General features: G+C 30.1%; 3 protein-coding genes and 2 pseudogenes across 3 annotated transcripts; 3 read left to right on the plus strand and 2 right to left on the minus strand.

Moving 5' to 3' along the window:
- The first annotated feature begins 1,900 nt into the window (after nt 1-1,900).
- LOC112690894 (protein ALP1-like) lies at nt 1,901-3,763 on the plus strand. The gene is made up of 2 exons (XM_025565000.1): nt 1,901-2,173; nt 2,612-3,763. The coding sequence occupies exons 1-2, from the start codon at nt 1,992-1,994 to the stop codon at nt 3,711-3,713; spliced, it is 1,284 nt and encodes a 427-aa protein (XP_025420785.1). The 5' UTR covers nt 1,901-1,991; the 3' UTR covers nt 3,714-3,763.
- Nucleotides 3,764-5,117: 1,354 nt separating this feature from the next.
- LOC112690895 lies at nt 5,118-15,498 on the minus strand. The gene is made up of 5 exons (XM_025565001.1): nt 15,428-15,498; nt 6,936-7,172; nt 5,815-6,571; nt 5,300-5,418; nt 5,118-5,214 (listed from the first exon to the last, which is right to left on the minus strand). The coding sequence occupies exons 3-5, from the start codon at nt 6,094-6,096 to the stop codon at nt 5,202-5,204; spliced, it is 414 nt and encodes a 137-aa protein (XP_025420786.1). The 5' UTR covers nt 6,097-6,571; nt 6,936-7,172; nt 15,428-15,498; the 3' UTR covers nt 5,118-5,201.
- LOC112690890 lies at nt 7,312-8,020 on the plus strand (annotated as a pseudogene).
- Nucleotides 15,499-16,363: 865 nt separating the features above from the next.
- On the minus strand, nt 16,364-19,143 carry LOC112690891 (annotated as a pseudogene).
- A 930-nt stretch (nt 19,144-20,073) lies between these two features.
- LOC112690893 (piggyBac transposable element-derived protein 4-like) lies at nt 20,074-20,862 on the plus strand. The gene has a single exon (XM_025564999.1). The coding sequence runs from the start codon at nt 20,074-20,076 to the stop codon at nt 20,860-20,862; it is 789 nt and encodes a 262-aa protein (XP_025420784.1).
- Nucleotides 20,863-21,564: the final 702 nt, after the last annotated feature.

The raw sequence follows: 21,564 nt of genomic DNA on the forward strand, positions 1-21,564 counted from the left end.
ATTTTCTGGAATCTGTATTTCATTGTTACCTGATATAACTAGTCCGATTTGTTCTAGTACTTGAAATCCTTTATTTTTTTGATATAACTGAGATATTTTATTTTTTATGATAGAACCTTTGTCACCTTGTATATTTGATAGTTCGGAAATTATATTTTTCGTAATCTCTAACGATTGTAGTAATGTCAATTTAGTATCTTCTAAGTTTGTGATTGCCCGAATAAGTCCAGAAAAGTTAATTTTTATAAATGTTAAATCATTTTTCACTGTAGTCAAATTGAACATTTTTTTACAATTATCTACACTTGCTGAAGAATCATTATCTAGTTTTTCTATTACACTTTTAATACCTTCATAGTTATTTGCATTAAATATAACTGCCTCTATCCATGTCCCCCATCTTGTAATAACTGGTTCCGGGGGCAATGGTAAACCAGGTAGCATTTCTTTATATAGTTGAATACGAGAAGGTGACTTTAAAAAAGATTTTTTTACATTGTTAATTAATTTATTTACATCGGGGAATAACTCTCTTACCTTTTCTGCTTCTCTGTTTAACATATGTGCTACGCATGTTACATGGATGATATTTGGGTAAAACACTTTTAATGCATCTCCAGTTTTAACCATATATGGCGCTGCATCTGATAAAAACAATCTTAGGTTTTCGTCATTTCCCCCAGCGGACCATAATATTTTTAAACTATCGTTAATAAAACGAGATACGGTAGAGTGATTTGTTTTTGGCAGTTCTTTACATGCTAATAGATAGGGTTGACTTGGTGTATCACATTCTAAAACGCCAACTAATAAATTTGGTATATAACGGCCGTTTGTATCAGTTGTTTCGTCAACAGCAATCCAAATATTTGAATTTCCAATAATTTCTCGGATTGCATTTATAACATTATTGTAACATGGACCAAGATAATTTTTTCTAAGTGTACTTTCATCGGGAATATACTTACCTGTGTACTTTTCCAAAAAATTCTTGAATTCGGGAATTTGAAGTTTATTCCATGGTATATTAGCGACTATCAAAGCTGAACAAAGATCCTCGTTAAAAATGTTACCAGATTTAGGTTTTGCGTCCAATACAAATAATTGTTTTTTGTTATCATTTGTTTTACGATTTAAAGCACTTTTATGCAAAGCAGTATCAACGTGTTGTTGTATTTGAAATTTTTTGGTGCAAACGATTTTTTTGTCACACATTTGACAAAACACTACAGAACCGTCCGTAGTAAAAATTGTGTGGTCTGTTTTATTATACAATGCAATCCATTGTTTTATTAAAATTTGAATATTACTACGACTTTTCGTCATTTTAAAATTTACGAGTGTAAAAAAAATTATTAAAGAAATTTGTTTATATACGGAATGCGGATTACGAAATTATATTTATAGGCGATTACCGACTGGCGACTACAGCACGACGCGCGACGATTAAATACCAACTAAATGTAAAACAACAAGAGCCACGATGCAGCGTGTTTATCCAATATAAGACTTAAAATCACGATAATAATAATAATAATCATGCTAAAAATATAATTGTATGAAGGAAATTTATATATAACTGGTCTTCATTGTTGTCGATCGATGTGTTTCGATAAGCAAGATATGGTTTTAATACAAATTAAATATTTCCCCACAATACTTCATAAACTCATAAATCTAGTTTCTATAGTGAAATATAAATAAAATAACTATTATGTACCAAAATATGCTTTATTATGCCGAATTCTTCAAATATGCTCTCAACCTTAAAATATGCATTTATATGCAAAATAAACTTTTTTCTATAGATTCTCTGCTACACAAATCGTTCACATTTCTTACTCCCGTTGAACTGCATACACTCATTACAAATATGTAAATGCATAAAAATCCGGACCCTAATTATAATTAATAATAATATTAAAATGAATTTCGATTGCAAAGTGTGTTAAAAAGCTATCTTTTTTACAATATTTAATATAATTTAAAAAATGGATGCACTTGTAGCTGAAGTCGTCCGTCGCCGAAAAAATGCAATTAATGTTTTTTTGTTGATTGAAAAATTAAGACGAAGAAAAAATGTTACGAAGCCAGCCAGGTTATGGAGTTGTTCTTGGCTATTGCGTCGTGACAAGCACCAAAGTGTTCTGAATATGGTTTTTGAAGAACTTGGGTATGTCAACATACCTTGTTTTATATGGTTAATACTAAGCAAACATTATAATACCCAATGTTGTATAGTTTTTGCGCTTATGAAATCTTAAATATTGTTTACAAGTCTTACGCAAAAACAGTAATATATACGGTATCCTATATGTAAAGTTGTTCTTACATATATTATAATCTACATTTTTTATCTGAATAAAAAAAAGGAATTGATGATTCTAACAACATTGTTCTTCACAAGGTTCATGATCTACCTTAATATTTTTAAAAATCAAAAATCATTTCCATGTAGGTATTTGAAATATACTTTTGTCTGTGGAAAATGTATTTAAGTTATTGAATATAAATTTAACAGATCTATTATACTGACTCTTACAACATCTATAATACAACATTGAGGTACCCACTTACCCACCATTTTAATTTTAGTATTTGTTCATTTTAGCCCAGAAGATCCTGCATGTTTCACAAATTTTACCCGAATGCAGGAAGATTATTGGAATGAATTACTGACACTTATGACTCCTTTAATTCAAAAAAAGGATACAGTTATGCGTAAAGCAATATCACCAAGGGATAGACTTTCTGTTACTCTTCGATACTTGGCAACTGATAATACCTTCAAAGATCTGAGCTACTCCACACGCATTGCTGCCAATACTATTTCAAGCATTGTACGCTCTACTTTGGCGGCCATTATTCAAATTCTAGAACCTAGAGTAATCAATCTCCCATCAACAGCGGATGAATGGGAACTAGTTGGTCATAAATTTGAAATGTTATGGAATTTCCCTCATTGTATTGGCTCGTTGGATGGAAAGCATATCAATTTTCGTCCTGCTAGAAAAGAGGGATCCAAATTTAGAAATTACAAAGGGAAAGATAGCATAGTTTTGCTAGCTTTGGTTGATGCGGAATACAAATTCTTGTTTGTGGATATCGGAATGAATGGTCGAATGCACGATTCAGCTGTCTTCCGTGAAAGTCCATTAGGTAAGAAAGTATATTCCAATACTTTACCTTTCCCTTTCCCATGTGAAGTACCTGGATTCAATTACAAATTGCCATATGTAATTGTTGGCGATGATGCATTTGCCTTGAAGCCAAATTTACTGAAGCCTTATCCAAGTCGGTACTTGACACTTGATAAAAGAATTTTCAACTACAGATTGAGCCGTGCCAGAAGAACCGTTGAAAATGCATTTGGTATTCTTGCTAATAGATGGAGAGTTTTACTTTCTACCATACCCCTTGATGTTGATATGGTTGAAACAATTACATATGCTTGTGTGCTTTTACATAATTACCTCATCACCAAAAAAAACTCCCATCAGTGGTATGTACCTAACAACTATAGAATTTCAAACAATTCTAATACAAACAGTCATGAAGAACAGTTATCTGAACATCAGTATGGTTTGGAGCAACAGACTGGTAATCGTAGCTGTAATAACGCCTTAGAGATCCGTGATAAGTTTTGCGAGTATTTCAATACTGCAGGTGCGGTACCCTTCCAATATACTGCAATAGAAATGGGCAATCGGTAGTGACGTGAAGTTTTTTAACTATATTATATAACAATAAACTATATTTTGCGTATATGATAACAAATATTTTATTAACCTGTTGTTATTATGATGAGTAGGTTCCTGAGACAATTAATTATACTATATTATACTGAGCTTCTTATTTAATAAATTATAAATCTATAAGCAATATTAACAAAACATAATTGAATAAATATATGTTTATGATATTATTTATAAAAAATTATACTCTAATATTCAATTAATATTATACCTATGTAGTAAGTTGTAGGTAACTAGCAAGTAGCAGTGTCATATTTATGGATTTATCTATTGGTTATTACGATATATGACCGTATAACCTGTATCGAACCAAATATGAAATATAATTTTATTACAGGAAATTCCATTAGTAAACTTAATTAAAATTTTAATAAATTTTGCTCTAAGAACCACGAATAACGATACTGTTTTTCAAATATCACAATAATTAGTAGTTGTAATACACTATTTCTTCAGTCTTATGAAGTTCACAAAATAAATAATAATATTGTAATAACAATCAGTGTATGTAAATGTAACAACTTAATAGCATAGTTAAATATCCTACTAAATATCTTTAATAAAAATAATAGAAATAATAAACAAACTATTTCTTCAGTCTTATTGAAGTTAACAAAAAAATAATAATAATAATATAATAATAAAAAACAGTGCATGGAAAATACAAATGTAGCAATTTAATACTATAGTTAAATATCCTACTAAATGTCTTTAATAAAATAATATAAATAATAAATACACTATTTCTTCAGTCTTATAAAGTTCACAAAAAAAAATAATAATATTATAATAACAATCAGTGTATGCAAATGTAATAACTTAATACCATAGTTAAATATCCTACTAAATATCTTTATAAAAATAATAGAAATAATAAATAACTCTTTCTTCAGTCTTATGAAGTTCACGAAAATAATAATAAAAAATCAGAGTATACAAAAGTACCAACTTCATCAACAAGTTAAACATCATTGTTAATGTCTTTTGATTTTGCATCAAATGCAGTTTGGGTAATACTGTTCATTGCTTCCAGCTTTATACCTTCATTTTTTATGGTTCTAAGTAGTGATCCTATAAATACTACAAATGTATCAATTGAGTCTGATGACGGAGTCGGTGTATTCCTAATAATATCTGTATTGTTAATGGTAATCGGTTGACTCATTGACTCTGCAAGATGATTAATGGCGCTTGCATATTTGTCATAAATTGGATTGGAACGAAACTTTTTTTTAGGGCGGCTATTTGAATTGCTTGTTGATGAAGATGTTGATGGTCTTGATAGGGGTGGGCTGATATGGCTAGGAAGTGTAAAATGTTGGGAAGAACTTGCTGCAAATTCTTCATCAGTTTGTGGTTCCCTGTCGTCTGGCACAAATATTTCTTGGATTAACTCATTCTCTCCAAACTGCAAACTTTGATTACTAATTTCTTCTAATGTGTATATTATATTAGTATTCTGAAACAAACAGACATTTGAGTATTTAACTAAAGGACAATAAAAATACTAATTTTAATCTCAATGTTCTTGATAAAATAATTACCTCACATGGTAAATCTGTTTTTTTTCTTCGTTTTCCATCGAATTCCGGCTTTTACGAGGTGTAACATATGGATCCAAAAATAAAAGCTTTTCATAATACCATAAGGATGGTTTATAAATCTGAAATAATAAGTAGATATAAGATTCAACTTTGTGTAATATCATTAATTATAAATACTATAGTCTATAGATCACTGTTACTACTAAGGATATAATAATATGACTTTTAATATCTTTCTAATATGATTTTTGGAACTATGGTGAATTAAAAATCTTGGTGATTAATATGGCTTGGAAGTTGTAGGAGCTAATTAATTAAAAAGGCAAAATATACCTAATATTACCTTACTATAAACAATAAACTTAAATAGGAATTTAGGTAAGGTGAGTAGGTGGATATTAGTTAGTAGGTCAGATATAATTTACCCTAGATATATTTTTATATTTTGGCACCTTTGTGGTCCATAACAACCTATTTAAAATACCCTAAATACAAAACTTTCTAAAAATACTTACGTCATCAGTACCAGTCCCACTTTTGAATGATGTTTTAACTTTGGCATTTTCAATATTGAATTGGTTTCGTAGGTTGTGGAATTTTGTTGAACATTCTTTTGTATTTGTGAACGGCCTTAAGCTTGTCACAGCTTTACATACACGTTCCATGGCATCTGCTCTTAAGTGCTTATTGTGATATGTGGCCAGATTTGTCGCATATAAGCAGAGCTCTTCCTTATATGCATCAATCAATGTCTCTATTTGGTCATTCGACCACTTTTCAGATTTTTGGCTATGCATCTTTTACTTGTAAATTTAAACGTTGTAAACTTATTTACGTTAGTTATAAGTATTAAGTAAGGTAGCAACTTGAACAGTTCACACTTCAAACTTGTGCTTTTAAAAGATTAAAGACTAGATATTATTAATTATTATATTAATATTTAATATATTATCACTTGACACTTATCAGTATAATAATATTATCACCACGACGTAATCGAAAACACTGTTGTCGGCCCACGTGACAAGATTCTATTTTCTGATTGGTTGCTGCATAAATTGTTCAAACTATCACGCACAGAAAATAGCACATGATCTATCACCGAAATCCAGCCCGCGTTCACGCAACGGAGCCAGCAGTGACGTCATTTTCAATCACCGAATCCGTCAATGTTGCCATCACAGCTCCCCATACATGAACTAGCACCAAAAAAAGCGTCGTGTGCGGCGGGCTTAAGTTTTTTCTTCAGATTTATAGGTAACGACTTGATAACTAAAATAATAAAAAAAATAAAATTATAATAAATAGAAACTTTAAAGTATTCCCTCAAACTTTTGAGTAACAACTTGATTACTAAATAATTAAAAAAAATTAACATTATAATAAATAGATAGATAGATAGAATTAATTTTAATTAATTAATAAATTAGTATTAAATAATTAATAAATAGAACTTTATAGCATCTCCTCAGACTTTTGTGTAACAACTTTGAATCAAAAGATTATATTATAATAATAGGTATCAAAGTACCATAAGAATTACAAAATCATTAAAAACATTATTGATCATCAGTGAAATTGGTTGATGTATTTCAATTAAAAATTAAACTTTGAAAACTTTTTGCTTTTGATTTACTTGATTTTGTAGATGAGTCACTGTTTGGATATGCCATTGTACTTGGAGTGGAATAATATTCCGTTGGGAAAGATACTGCAGTGTAATGATCATTGGGCAATTGAGGTGTCTGTGGATTATTGGAAATATCAACAATATAATAACCCTCATATAGTAGTAGAAGTCCTTTAGCACAGATTTTTTGAAACAACAGTTCAGCATATATTTGTTGTTCGGTCTTCATTTTTTTTATTTTAGCTGCAAAATTAATACCCATTGCTTCATATTCATTAGGCATGTTATCATTAATGTTTTCAAGTAATTCAGAACACTTTTTCATAAAATTAGAGACGCTATCATCCATCTTCTGTTTTATAGATTTTTTTAGATTGAAAAGATGATGATGGTATTTGAAAACCCTGAATTACATTTTATAATATTAATTAAAATAATAATTATTCTTTTTAGCAACTTTAAATAACAGTTAACACAATACATAAGAAAAATTAATTAATTTTATATTTGTATAGGTGCTTCAAACATCTAAAGATTGGAAGGAAGTAGCTGATGGATTTAAGGATCGATGGCAAATGATCAACTGTGGAGAGTGTATTGATGGCAAACATATTCGTATTTGTCAACTTGCACGTTCTGGTGCATTATGTTATAATTATAAAAACTTTTATAGTATTGTTTTGATGGCTATTGTAAATCATAATTATGAGTTCATTTATGTCGATGTTGGAAAACAGGGTAGGATATCTGATGGAGGCGTAATACAAGCAACAACATTTTACAGAAAACTACAGGATCAAACTTTTAATTTGCCATGACCTACGGATTGTGATGAAAATCTTAATTTTATATTCATTGGAGATGAAGCATTTTCTCTAGAAGAACATGTTTTAAAACCTTTTTCACAAAAATCCCTTAACTATGAAAGACGGATTTATAATTACCAATTATCAAGGGCTAGGAACATAGTTGAAAATGCTTTTGGTCTAATAGCAAATAGATTTCGCATTTTACTGACATCTATTAATGTTAATACGAATTATACAAATTATATAGTTTTAGCAATGGTGCACTTCATAATTTTCTTATAAAACACAATTCTTCTTATGTCAAACCTACATCTGAAAACAGCGAGACACAAGACTTAGATGAAATTGATCCGAGTGAAATATTTTTTCCATTGCAAAGTTGTAACAATGCAAAAAATAGTTCAATGGCAGAAAAAAGAAACCGAGAAAAGTATTTAGAGCATTTTAATGGTATTGGAAAAGTAACTTGGATGATATGATTAGAAAAGGAAAATCATAATTATTTTAAATAACTCAAGACGTTATTTGTAATATTTTTATTAATTTATATTGTACTTATTTAGATAAAGAATATACTATATAACACTGTCATTGAGAGTCATGTTATCTACCTAAACTTATAATTACTACAGCATCATGTTAAAATTTAGTTACTATAAATGTATTTGCTGACCATTTTATTATAAAAATTTGTATATTATTAAATTTAATAGTCACTATCTAATCATTTAACCAAGTTTTCTTTTTTAATCTGTTGAAAAAGCTTACATGATTTTGATTATAATTTATATAATCGTTAGATAATATGTCACTTTTAACATTTTGTTCACAATATTTTCCATTATTTTCTGTCAATTCCAAATTGTTACAATCATTTTCTTCATCTATTTCACTACCAGGAAACTATCTATTGCCCACTCCCTCGCGCCGTCCCTGCATAAGATAAATAAACAACAAAAAATAATATATCCGTCTTGTGTGTGTCCATTATATGTATTCCATTTTCAATGCACTGTGTATCAAAGAATTTTAAAATGTCAGAAGGCATTAGCCTAGAATTTAGGCGGAAAGTTGGAAAGATTGATCAATTAATACAACAAAATAAGCAAGTGACTGAAATCGTTTTCTTCCAGGAAAATCAACTTTATATTCTATATATAATCACCAAGGAGTGGCATACTCAGAAACCAACATATGAAAAAATGTTTTTCGCCATGAAGAATTTACGACGATTTTGTGAATCTCATAACATAAAGAAAGTAGCTCTTTCCAAAATCGGTAACGGTTGCGATCTACTAGATTGGAAACAAGTTTGTACGATTATACGATATGTTTTTAAGAACTCTGATATCAATATACTCATTTATAGTATTGACACTTACTCAGAGGAAGAAAAACACAATATTATCGAGGAGTTTAGGAGTTATCCGTTAGGAGGTCACCAAGGTGTATCTCGTACCATTAAAAAAATTAAGCAACATCATAACTGGAAAAATCTGAAGAAGGACGTGATAGAATATATAAAAGCATGTGAATCATGTAAAATAAATAAAAGCGATAATCGCACAGTAAAACAACCCATGATAATAACGTCGACAGCGAACAAACCATTTGAAAAAGTTTGCCTGGATGTTGTGAACCCCTGCACGAGCCGCGGCGTAAAGTAGCTGACTCGGCAAATAGATACGCGGCGGCCGTGCGAGGGTCCGCACGACAACGAACGACTACGGCAGTCTTGGTGACTACGCAGTCAGTGAATGTTTAATAAATAATTGTCTATCATTTCAAATTTAATATAATTTTAGTAATAACATAATAAGTGAGTTTTACTTTACTAACGACTACACCTAAACACACACACGTTTATACACACATATATATGTATAATATATATGTATAAACGTGTACAAACACATACGTCCAACGTCAAGTGGGGTACTGGTACCCACGGAGTAGAACGGTTGGTTAAAACCTAGGCAACCGACAACCAAAAGAACTCTGTAACCTGCGGAATCAACCGGGGTTACAACATGGATATAGTACGACCATTGGAAACTACGCGGAAAGGGAATTCGTATCTATTAACGATTCAAGACGATCTGTCAAAATTCTCTTTAGTTATACCATTGCCGAACCATACAGCAAATACAATAGCAAGAGCTTTTGTAGAAAATGTTATCCGCCATCATGGTCTCCCTGAATCAGTATTGACTGATCAAGTAAAATCTTTAAAGAGTGTTGTAAACTACTGAAAATCAAGAAAATCAATACAACAGTGTACCATCTACAGTCAAACGGTGCACTGAAACGATCACATCGCACGTTAGCGGAGTATTTACGTCACTACGTAGATGAAAAGAAACAAAATTGGGACGATTTTATTCATTCGATGTTCACGTATAACATTCATCTTTAAAGTTTCAACCTCGTGAACTCGTTTACGTACATCCACTAGAGGTTCCTCGTACACTATCTCGTAACCCTCAACCATACTATAATTACGAAGATTTTACATTCGAACTCCGTAGAAAAATGCAAGAATCCTCTTTAATAGCTAGGGAAAACTTTATAAACAATAAAAAAAAGGCCAAAACTGGATATGACAAAAACCAAAACGAAATAAAAATCGACGTAGGAGATAAAGTCCTCATTAAAAATCATGTACGCAAGGGTAAGTTGAGCCATAAATGATTAGGACCTTACGAAATATTAAGCCTAGAAGAAAACGAAAACGTTTTGATTAAACGTGGGCGTAGAGAAGTTAGACTTCATAAAAATGAACTAAAAAAGTATCACCCGTAAAGTTGTACCGAAACTAACTTTTATGTACATATAGACTTATATTTTATACAGAATTCCTAAATAATTTTAATGTATAGCATCGGTTCAATATTATATCAATTATGTTATTTCTTTCAGAACTATTTCGATTGGAAAAGCAGAAAAGAATCACTTCAACATTACACCAATCGTTAATCCATCAGAGATTTATTTCCATTCAATTAATAATTTACATGTTCATAATTCTTATTGGCGATTTCTTACTTATATTAAAATTACAAACTATGTTGAAAAACACCATAAAATCAATAACATGATTAATCAAATCGGGAAGTCTTGTGAACTAGGAAAGTCTCTCGAAATTCAATCGGTACAACATACTTGTAATCAATACAAATATCAGGCTAACAATTTTTTTAGCAGAAATAAGTAATAATATAGAGCACGTTATGAGAGTTATAGACTCTCCGAAAGAAAAATATCGTAACAAAAGAGGTCTTATAAACATAGTTGGCAGAGTAGCAAACGTCCTATTTGAAATTTGTGACGATGTTGACGCAGAATATTTTTATGATAAAATTAAGGAACTGGAAATTTCAAAATCACGTATTACACGATTAATTGAAACCCAAAATCAAATCATGCAATCAATAATATCAAATGTAAACTCGTCCTTGTTAGAGATGGAAAAAGTACAGGTAAACCTAGTCGATAAATATAATTATTTAGTTCACGAAAAACAAGTAGAAAAAATCCATATAGGCATCTTAGAGTTCGAAACAGCTCTAGAGGAACAAGTGTCATTATTAAATCTAATTTTAACACAATACGCGCTTGAAACCGAAAACCTAGTTAGCATTATAAATATGGTTATTCAAGGACTCGTACACTCTAGTATATTAGACGTCAAAACGCTCAAAAACCAAATAAAAGATGTTAAAACAAAATTACCTGCTGGGGAAGGTATCCCAGTAAATTTAAACGATTCTGGAGTTTCAGAGTTGCTTCGGCTCACTACAACTAACGTTGTTTGTATAAAAGATCTATTAATTTTTAATATGGAAATACCTTTAGTCAATAATTACGAATTTATATTGTATAAAATTATCCCTCTACCCGTAAATGTTCACAATGAATTTTATGTATATGTAATAGTACCGTCAGCGGACTATTTAGCAGTAGATTAATCAAAATTGTATTATTTAGAGTTAAACGAAATTCAATTGTTAAAATGTAAATTAATTACAAACATGTTAATTTGCCCATATGACCATCAAATACGTCATTTGGATGGATCTTGTGAGCTAACATTATTTAGGAGACAAAATATATTACCTTAATCTTGTAAACTAGAATATATTAACTTTAACTTTAACATCTGGCATAGACTAGAGAATACTAATTCATGGATTTATGTTACAACTAGAGATATTATTATAATTAAATGTAAAAATGTTGTAGAAACAATAGCATTAGATATAAGTGGCGTAGGTACTTTAGAATTAAGTAACGAATGTGAGGCTAATATCGACGATGAAACACTCTTAAATACAAAAAAGAAAATAACAACAAAAATATTTAAAGATTATATTCCTCAATTAAACATTTCTATTAATAAACTAACGCAATTAAACACTAGGGACATAATGTTGAATAATGCACTTAATGTAGATGTAAGAAATTCAAAGATAAAAAACAATTTTCACAAATTATTAGAATATTCAAACTCTTTGAAGCATCTAAAAGATACTATAACAGAGAATCATGACATAAATATAAAAATTATTATTTTTATATTTTTTTTATTGCATCCATCATCGGCGGTTTAGCAGTTTTATTAGTATTATTGTATTTTAAATTTAAGAATAGTTGTAACAAAACGACAAATTGTATTGAAGAAAAGGCAACCCCAAAAGTATATGAAGAACTAAATTTAAATTCTATTGAGAATGTCTCTTCTAAGCCTACTCCAGAAAAATCTTTGCCCAGAATAATTTAATAATGTAATGTACAAAGATCTTCCATCTTCCATCAACCCTGGGGTGTTGTAAACGAGTAGTACTTAGTATATATACATTATTATTATTATTATTACTATTATTATGAATGTATAGATAATATGTACAGGTAGGCATTAGTCCTTTATGTGGGGAGTAATGCAAGTAAGCATTTTTGGAATTGACCGGACGCCTCTCGCCGTCCGTGTAACCAGTCGTGTAACAACCAAGCAATTGTAAAATCATTCTTTCTATATTATAATTTTCAGCGACTCAATAAAATTAATACTTTTAATTAAATTGTTGAATTGATAATTTCCTCGTGGTGTTTTTATTCTAAAGTGCGAACTTAAAAAACGTTACTGTAGTGCCGACGGACTCTACCGAGTTGACCCGATCTGGCATACAACAGTATCTATATACTTAATTCGATAATGTGATTGAGCTAGGATTGATTTTTTTTGTTTATTAATTATGTATAGCAGATTAAAATATAGGAAAGTAAGTAACAAAATATTTGATGAAAATTTGATATTTGATTGAAGTGATTTTACTTATAAAATGTAATTTTAATTAAGTGTGTACCATTTTATCCTCATATTACTATTTAGACTGAAATTGAAATATATACTAATAACTATAATAATAAATAAATGCTTTGTAATTCATTGCTATTTAATGATAATAAATACAAGCTTTAGTTAAAATCAATTATAAAATAGTTATAACTTTATAAGCCTATAAATATAATTTTTGTGTTGTACATGGGTAATTTAAACGAACGTTTTATCGTGAAGAACCATGATTTATATTTATGACTCTTTGGTCATTTTATGATTGTTACCGTAGTTCGTAATCTCGTTTCTTAGTTACCTACTTTCTTATATCATTTGATAATATGAACTTAAGTATAAATATAAGTATCAATCCACAGAATATATGAAACATATATTCAATCAGTCATTCAACATTTAACCGACAGGCGATAAGCACAGATCAGCATGGACGACTTAGATTTGTATGTTCAACTGAATGGCGTAGAGCTATTAGAACAAATCGAACAGGATTCAGTAAATGTGCAAAAGACTGAATTTATTAATTCTTTCGAAAGTAAGTTTACCTATTGTTACTCATTTTTTGTATTTAAATACCTATAATATGAGAATAGCAAATAAGTATCAATTATGAAGTTTTTATTTCAATAATTTTGCCAATAGTGTAAAATACTCTTCTTAGATATTTTTAAGTTAAGTATTTTTACATTTAAAAAGTAATGAGTTTATATGATAATAATTACTAATTAGTGCTTGGAACTATTTGCATTTTATTATTTCATAGAAAGCTGTATATTCTATAATCTGATTCGACACAAATTAATTTCATCATTATACATACAATCGAAGTACAAGCATTTGAATTGCATATTTTAAGATTTTAAGCATTACGTATTTAAGCAAATACGTATTGTGTTTGTAAATCAAACATAAACAAATTTTTACAACTGAAAAATGTAGGCATGATTAAAGAGTTACCGCAGTACCGCATATCATCTTGTCTATACGAGTACTTTTAATTATAATTTATATTATCCCACCAACTTGACGCGGACCTGTGCGGCAGCCGTTACCGAAACGGCCGTCACCGACCGTGCCCTTATCTCTCTCATCAACCACCACTTCGCGGCACGCAAAGTCGCAGCAACACCCCGTTCTCCCATCCATCACCGGACAGGGAACGCGAGCGGTCGCTACTACGTCCGACAGGTACCACCATCTGAACCGTGCTGTTTTTCCGAGACCGTATAACGATATACAGCTCTACTTTTCTTTTGTCGTTTTGACCACTGCCACCCATTGTGTACATCTTTTTGTGTGTTCTTATTATTATTATTATTATTAATATTGTTCATCTTGACCCTTAAGAGGATGTCAGCGTAAAATAAAACATATGCAACGCTCTAGAGATGGCGTTGAATTCCATATCGCCGCCGCCGCAGCAGACCGTGATCACGCCCATTGTCTACGCGACGGGATTCGCGAGTCATAATTACGGGAGAAACACATTATTATTGTATTGACTGTCGTGATGTGTTCTTCCGTAAAGCTGCGCATACACTAGACCCGAACCGACCGAACCGAAAAAAATCAAAATGCCGATATTATATGCGAGTGCATACACTTGTACTGAACCGATAGCCCGAACCGAAATTCGGGTCGGTTCGGATTTCAACCGTTCAAACATGTTTGAATTTTTCGGCCAAAAATTAGTGGCACTATTCTATGTATAGGTCCTACCTCTTGATTTGAGACGCAGAGTACCTACTATGTCCTAGTATTAAGTACTTTAGATATATCTTAAATCGTGATATTTTAGTATATATGATTTGAAAACGTGCGTTTTATCTAAAATTTTATCGACCGTTTCACATTGGTTTTTCGATAATGTGGTCGTACTAACTCGTAAGTATTTTAGTAGTTATAAATACATCGCACGTGAGAGTTGCTAAGATGTCATCTATAAAATTTGAAAAAGAAAGATTCATAAGTTTAGTATTTGCGGAAAACCAAATTATACAGATTATACGCAACAGGCGCAATTACTGTATACTAAAAATTATGAAAAATCATCTGTTGTTCAAGATTGCCAATATTCGTACACTAATTTATAAATAATAGTTACAAACGAGTGTCAATAATTAATATAAAGTAATGTACAATATTTTTAATACTAATAGTAGTTTAAATAATAAGTTATAATAAAATAGTCTATAATTCTGATAATAGTAGTTACAGTTATTTACAATAATTTTTTTTCTTTGAATATTTAAATACCTATATTTTATTTAAAAATTAATATTTATATATTTGATATATTTTTAAATTTTAAATTAATAAAATTAAAATAACTTTACCTGAGAGTAACAGCTAATTTTTCTTCGGGCTCAATGCAGCGTCTAAAATTTGAATATTTTGTCAAATCGCTTTTTATAGCATTTAAAATATATTCAAACGTTAATATATCCATACGAAAGTAGTTCTAAAATTTGGATGGGTAATTTTTTAAAACAGTGCATACATTTTGAAATTCGCCACTATCATCTCGTTGTTGCCAAAGTTTATGCACCCAATATCTTTTCTGTGATTTGAAGATGGGGCTTGTAGCGTGAACCAAATATGTGTCGCCACCTAGCGGTATTCCGATTGCGCAACCGGCGCCGACGCACCTGCTCTCTCTGAGATGCGTGGCGCGCGCACCTTTCGCGTCACTTGATAATTAATATAGAGCGCTCTCTTCTTTCACCGGCCGTTTTCTTTCCGTACTTTCTTTTACATTTTTTAATCTATATAATTAATTTCATTCCTTCAACTTATAAAAAATCATCAAAATACATCTTTAATCACCTATCAAAACTACTCCACGTCATAACACATCTCAACTTTAATAAAAAAAAACTACGGAAAACCAAAACATCATCAATCCACATTCTGCTATCCACATCGAGGTCGAACGCGCTTAAGTACCCGGCCGAACAGCCTCAAAATCAACCCTCTCGCAGTTGTCTAGCTGATATTCTACGGGTACTATGCATACAATTAGTTGTATTTTACTGTATGTGACATAGTACACCGTAGAAGAGTAACCTAATAAACTTGCCAGTTGACCGCCATCAACAGTGCCGCTGCCAGTTGTTTCTTCCGCCATCTCAAGTCCAGGACCCCGCCGCTTGTTCAACCGCTATCCACGTTGCCGCGGACACCCACGCCGTTCCTACGACCTTAGAGGGCCTGCTTTCCTCTACCCATTCAATATTTTCACCTAACCTTTCAACACGTTTTCATCTGCCCATTCAACCATTTAAAAAATCTTCATCAGTAATATAACCTCCCTCTAAATGCTATACATGTTTATGTCACATTTGTAAATTTTATTTGTTAAAATAAAAAGAAAAATTGATATTTATACTATAAAAAACTGTCTTATATACATTGAAATAAGATATATACGTACACTTTGGCAATCCCACACATACAGGAGAACCAAACGTTACAGGCTCTCCAATAAAAATGAATCCCATTCATCATCTGAAGAACTATTATATTCCATATTTTTTTATTTTTATATAATATTACTAGTAAGTTCAACAACACACCATGCGCTGCATTCGTCAACTGTCGAAAACTGATTATAGAAAATACAATACGTGGTTTACTCTAGTTATTATCATAAGTCACAACATAATATGATTATTTAATTATCTATTTAGCTATTAACTTTGTTTTCGGAACGAAAATTCGGGGACACTCAATGCAGCTGTACCCGAAAAAATTCGGACCGAATATTTTTCGGTTCGGGTCTAGTGTATGCGCGGCTTAAGGCGTATACGACGTCATACCCGCATGTGTTATCTCCGTTTTACACACGTACAACATGGAAAATTTTTCATTCATCAGTGCTGTGAATTAGTTAGTTTTGATATAAGAATGAATTGACCTATTATCAAACTTTTAGGTAAGAACATTATCTGTGTTCTGTCCTTGGTTTTTTACGATATTTTAGTTTTTAAGTGAAATGAGTAAATGTGAAAAATTAAGTAAGTATTTTTAAATGGCCCTAATTCACTTAAAAATTAAAATATCGTAATAAACCAACGAGAAAAAAAAATTGTTCTTCCCTAAAAGTTTGATAAAGTCAATTCACTATAATATTAAAACTGTTAGCATACTTCTGAAACTGGTGAATAAAAATTTACCATGTCATACGTGTATAAGACGGAGACAGCATACGAAGTCCTCTTAGTTATTTTGTTTTTACGTGTGGTCATAGGCGCAAATAAGGGGGGAATTTAGGGGGTATTAGCACCCCCTATTTTACAATTATCATCCTCAAATAATAAATCGTGTTTATGTATCAAAAACTTATTTTTGTCATCAGACATTTGACTATTTGAGTATAAAACTGTAATGAAATATAGATGAATACATTGTTACTCGACAAACGTCAATTCACATTTTGTTGAATTCACCGAAACCCTAATTTAAATTAATTTTAAAATAGGAACTTCATCGAAACCTTTATTTGCATTTATTTAAAAATTGGCTCATTAAATCCTTATAGTTTTAATATAAATTAAATACCCAATAAATACAGAGCTTAAGCACCCTGAGTTTTTTTATTGAAATTGCGCTTATGTGTGTGGTCGAATAGGTTCAGGACGGTGTTATGTGCCACAATACATATATAATTTCAACGCGTACCAATGCATTATTTAATATTTTGATTTATTGATCACAACGTTAGTCCATTAAATAGACAATACAATTAATTTTCTACCGAATTTGATAAATATTTATTTATTTTAAAAATAAAATAAGAATATAAGTATAGTTGTGAGCTTGGAGTTAAATCATTTAGAAAAAAAATATATTGTATAAGTATTCTAGGTTTTTAAAAATCATATGTATGAGTAATAGGAAAAGTAAATAAATACTTTATTTTTAGTTGCTTGTTCCTTTAAAATTCTTGATGGATCGATAATATCAGTAACTAAAAGTCTTTTGCCAAACTGCGGATTTATTAATTCTGGCAATAAACATTAATTATAGAATCTAAATTATAAGATATTATATAGTTACATTTTTGGATGTAAATTTACAAAATAATTAAATAAAAAATGATTTGTTATAATTAATAATATACTTACAAATGTATTTGAGATTTATTTTTTGATACCAAAAGTTATCATTAGTAATACAAATATTATAAAACCAATTTTCCATATAAATAAAAAAATTGCATTTTTTCCTTTTGGTAACATGTAATTGAGTCTGAATCTGATAATAATAATTATGATTTATTTTTAATAGAACATTATTTTGTTTGTCTTTATAACAGAAAGGAAGCTGCAGAAATTTAATTTTTTTAAATATATTATGTAAGATAGGTATTAATAATCTAAACTTAATATACTTTTCCTGTGTTGATAAGCATCAAATATATTAGAAAAATTCCTAGCTGAAAAAGGACATTTTATTTCGATAATCGAATCTTCGCCGATGAGGCCATCTAATTAATATAATTATTGATTTTGATTTTAATTATTTTAAATAAATTTAAATTTATTATTTGTTATTTAATAGTTTTAACTACCTGGACTTGCTGCCAAGTATGGAATTTTTTCATCTACACACAAACACACCGGAGCAATTTTCAAATTGTTTTTTTGCTTCGATTTCCATTACTCGTCCATACTCGATTGCCTTTATTTTCATATTTATGCTACTATATAGCAAATCGTAGATAATCTTTTTACAATATGTATACTGTCTCATTTTACATAGTTTTCCAATTTTTGAAGCAGTAATTCTTTTTTTTCTTTCGGAATACCAAAGTTGGGATTTTGCTCCCTGGTGTAATTTTCCAATTGTTCTGAAAAGTTGAAAAAAGATTCAAATAACCGATTTTATTTCAGTTTTTTTTTTTTTTTTTTTACCTATTAGTGGTCTTTAATTCATCTAGAAAAGTTTTTTTTCGTAAATTAAATTCTTCAGAAGGTAAATCACCAACCAATTGGTCCGCTAATCCATAATTTTCATCTATCCACATTTTTTATTTTTTTTTTATTTTTAGAAGGAAATAATTCTCGTCTTCTTGTATTATTACGTCTGTAAGGTTACAACTATCTGAATAATATAAGTAATATGGCTAGACGCAATGGACCTGGTTGTAACTTACATGGCGCATTATTCGAGTAAATATATATATATAAAAAAAATAGGGTTACACTATTAAATGTTTTTCATGTAATAAGGAGGGAAACTTTGCTAACCAATGTAGAAACAATACAACCGGTAGAAATAATTTTAACACGTTCACGACCGCATGTCAACTATTGTTGACATGGAGTCTCTTTAAAATAACCGATGTCAACTATAGTTGACAGGTGGTTTATTTAAGTAAATAGGGTTTCCTGATACGTGGTTTTTTTTTAACAACCATATAAATTATATGATTTTATTTAACACATTTTTCTTTATCATTCGGTATCATTGGTTTTTGAATAGCTCCACTAGATCGCGTTTTATTTAATGTACAAAATTGTAAAACACAAGCCATTACCCTGGGTTTCTCAATCGTACAAACATTTGCTTACACGTCTGATAACGTTGATAAACAATTCAATTTCTTTGATATTATAATATTTTAACATATTACTACATATTCAAATAAAATAGAATTTTTTTAAAAGATCGTATTACAGTTTCATTTTTTAAGATGAATGCTAATGAAATCTCAGGTCTGCTTGACTTGTCTAGTTCAGATTCGATTGACGATGATTATAGTTCTGATGAGTATGTTCAACAAGATTCAGATAACAATAATAGTGATGGAATAATCGAAGATTCGGATTTAGAGGTTGAAATTACAGATAATGATTGAAATTCAGATATAAATACTATCCCTAAGTTATTTGATTTTACTGGTAATACTGGATTGCAATACATTTTATCAAGTAACAATCCTCATGATTACTTTTCTTTATTTTTTGATGATAATACTATGAATTATATAGTGACTTGGGTAAATTTGAAAGCAAATATTTTAAGATCTAAAGGTGTAAAGAAACGCTCAAATTTAAGTAGTTGGAAAAATATTGACATATATGAATTGAAAAAGTTTATTGGTCTCAGTTTACTTATGGGTATTCATAAACTCCCTGCTATACATTTATATTGGTCACAATCAGAAATTGATTATCATCCAATTTATGGCCAAACTCTTAGCCGAAATCGTTATGAAACTTTTTTGAGATGCTTATGCTTTTATGATCCATTTACAACAGATAAGTCTGATCGTTTACACAAAATTAATAATGTCCTTGGTCCTATAATTTCTAATATTCAAACTAAATACTATCCTAAAGAATGTTTATCATTAGATGAATCTATGCTTCTGTGGAGAGGAAGGTTAAGCTTTAAACAGTATATCCCTAGTAAAGCACATAAATATAGAATAAAATTTTTTGAACTTTGTACTGATGATGGGTTCATTTTAGATTTGATTATTTACAAAGGTAAAGGCATAGTAACAGATTCAAGAGGAGTGACATTTAGTATTGTGGATAAACTAATGAGGAACTATTTAGGAAAAGGCCATACACTTTACATGGATAACTATTACAATAGTGTACAACTAGCTGAATATTTGTATGAAAAAAAAACTCATGTAGAAGGAACTTTAAGGAAAAATAGAAAAGAAAATCCTAGTAGTATAACTGCTGCAAAATTAAAAAAAGGTGAAGCAGTTCATGCACAAAAAAAAAAACATTCATGTAACAAAATTGGTTGATAAAAGAGAAGTGTGTATGATATCAACAAAACATAATTTTGGTTTTGAAAATGTAACTGATAAATTTGGTAGACAAAAATTCAAACCTACTGTGATTGTTGACTATAATAATCACATGTCAGGAATAGATAGAGCTGATCAAATGATGAGCTACTATCCAATGCCCAGGAAATGCATGCGTTGGTATATCAAAGTATTTTTTCATTTAGTGGATGTCTATTTATGGAACTCCAACTACTTATGTAATTTACAAGTATCAAAAATTAACGTATCTAAAAATCTAACGTTGGTAGAAATACCAGTATCTAACCCTACTATAGAAAATAAAAACATTATGATAAATAAACAAGAGTTAATAGATGGAGTATACATAGGTAACGTCGTAAGTACCTTAACGGTAAGGTAGTCATGACTATTATGAATATATCAGAAGTCACTAAACACATAACCCTTTCACGACGATTACACACATTTGTGTAGGTTAGCGTGTGCCTAATTAAAAACGAATATAAAATCATACAGTGATCAGTTTTAAAACGATGCTACGCAAATGTGCAGGTTTTTTTGGACCCTCTAAAAACCTGGATTTTTTTTTTTTAATTTTTACAACTTTTTATTGTTAAAATGGAATCTGTATACAAACATGATTACGTTTTAAATAAAATAAAAAATTTTAAACCATTTGAAAATCTTAAAAATAAA

Source organism: Sipha flava, unplaced genomic scaffold (assembly GCF_003268045.1).
Source record: "Sipha flava isolate LNK unplaced genomic scaffold, YSA_version1 525_pilon_pilon, whole genome shotgun sequence".
Lineage (NCBI taxonomy): Eukaryota > Metazoa > Arthropoda > Insecta > Hemiptera > Aphididae > Sipha > Sipha flava.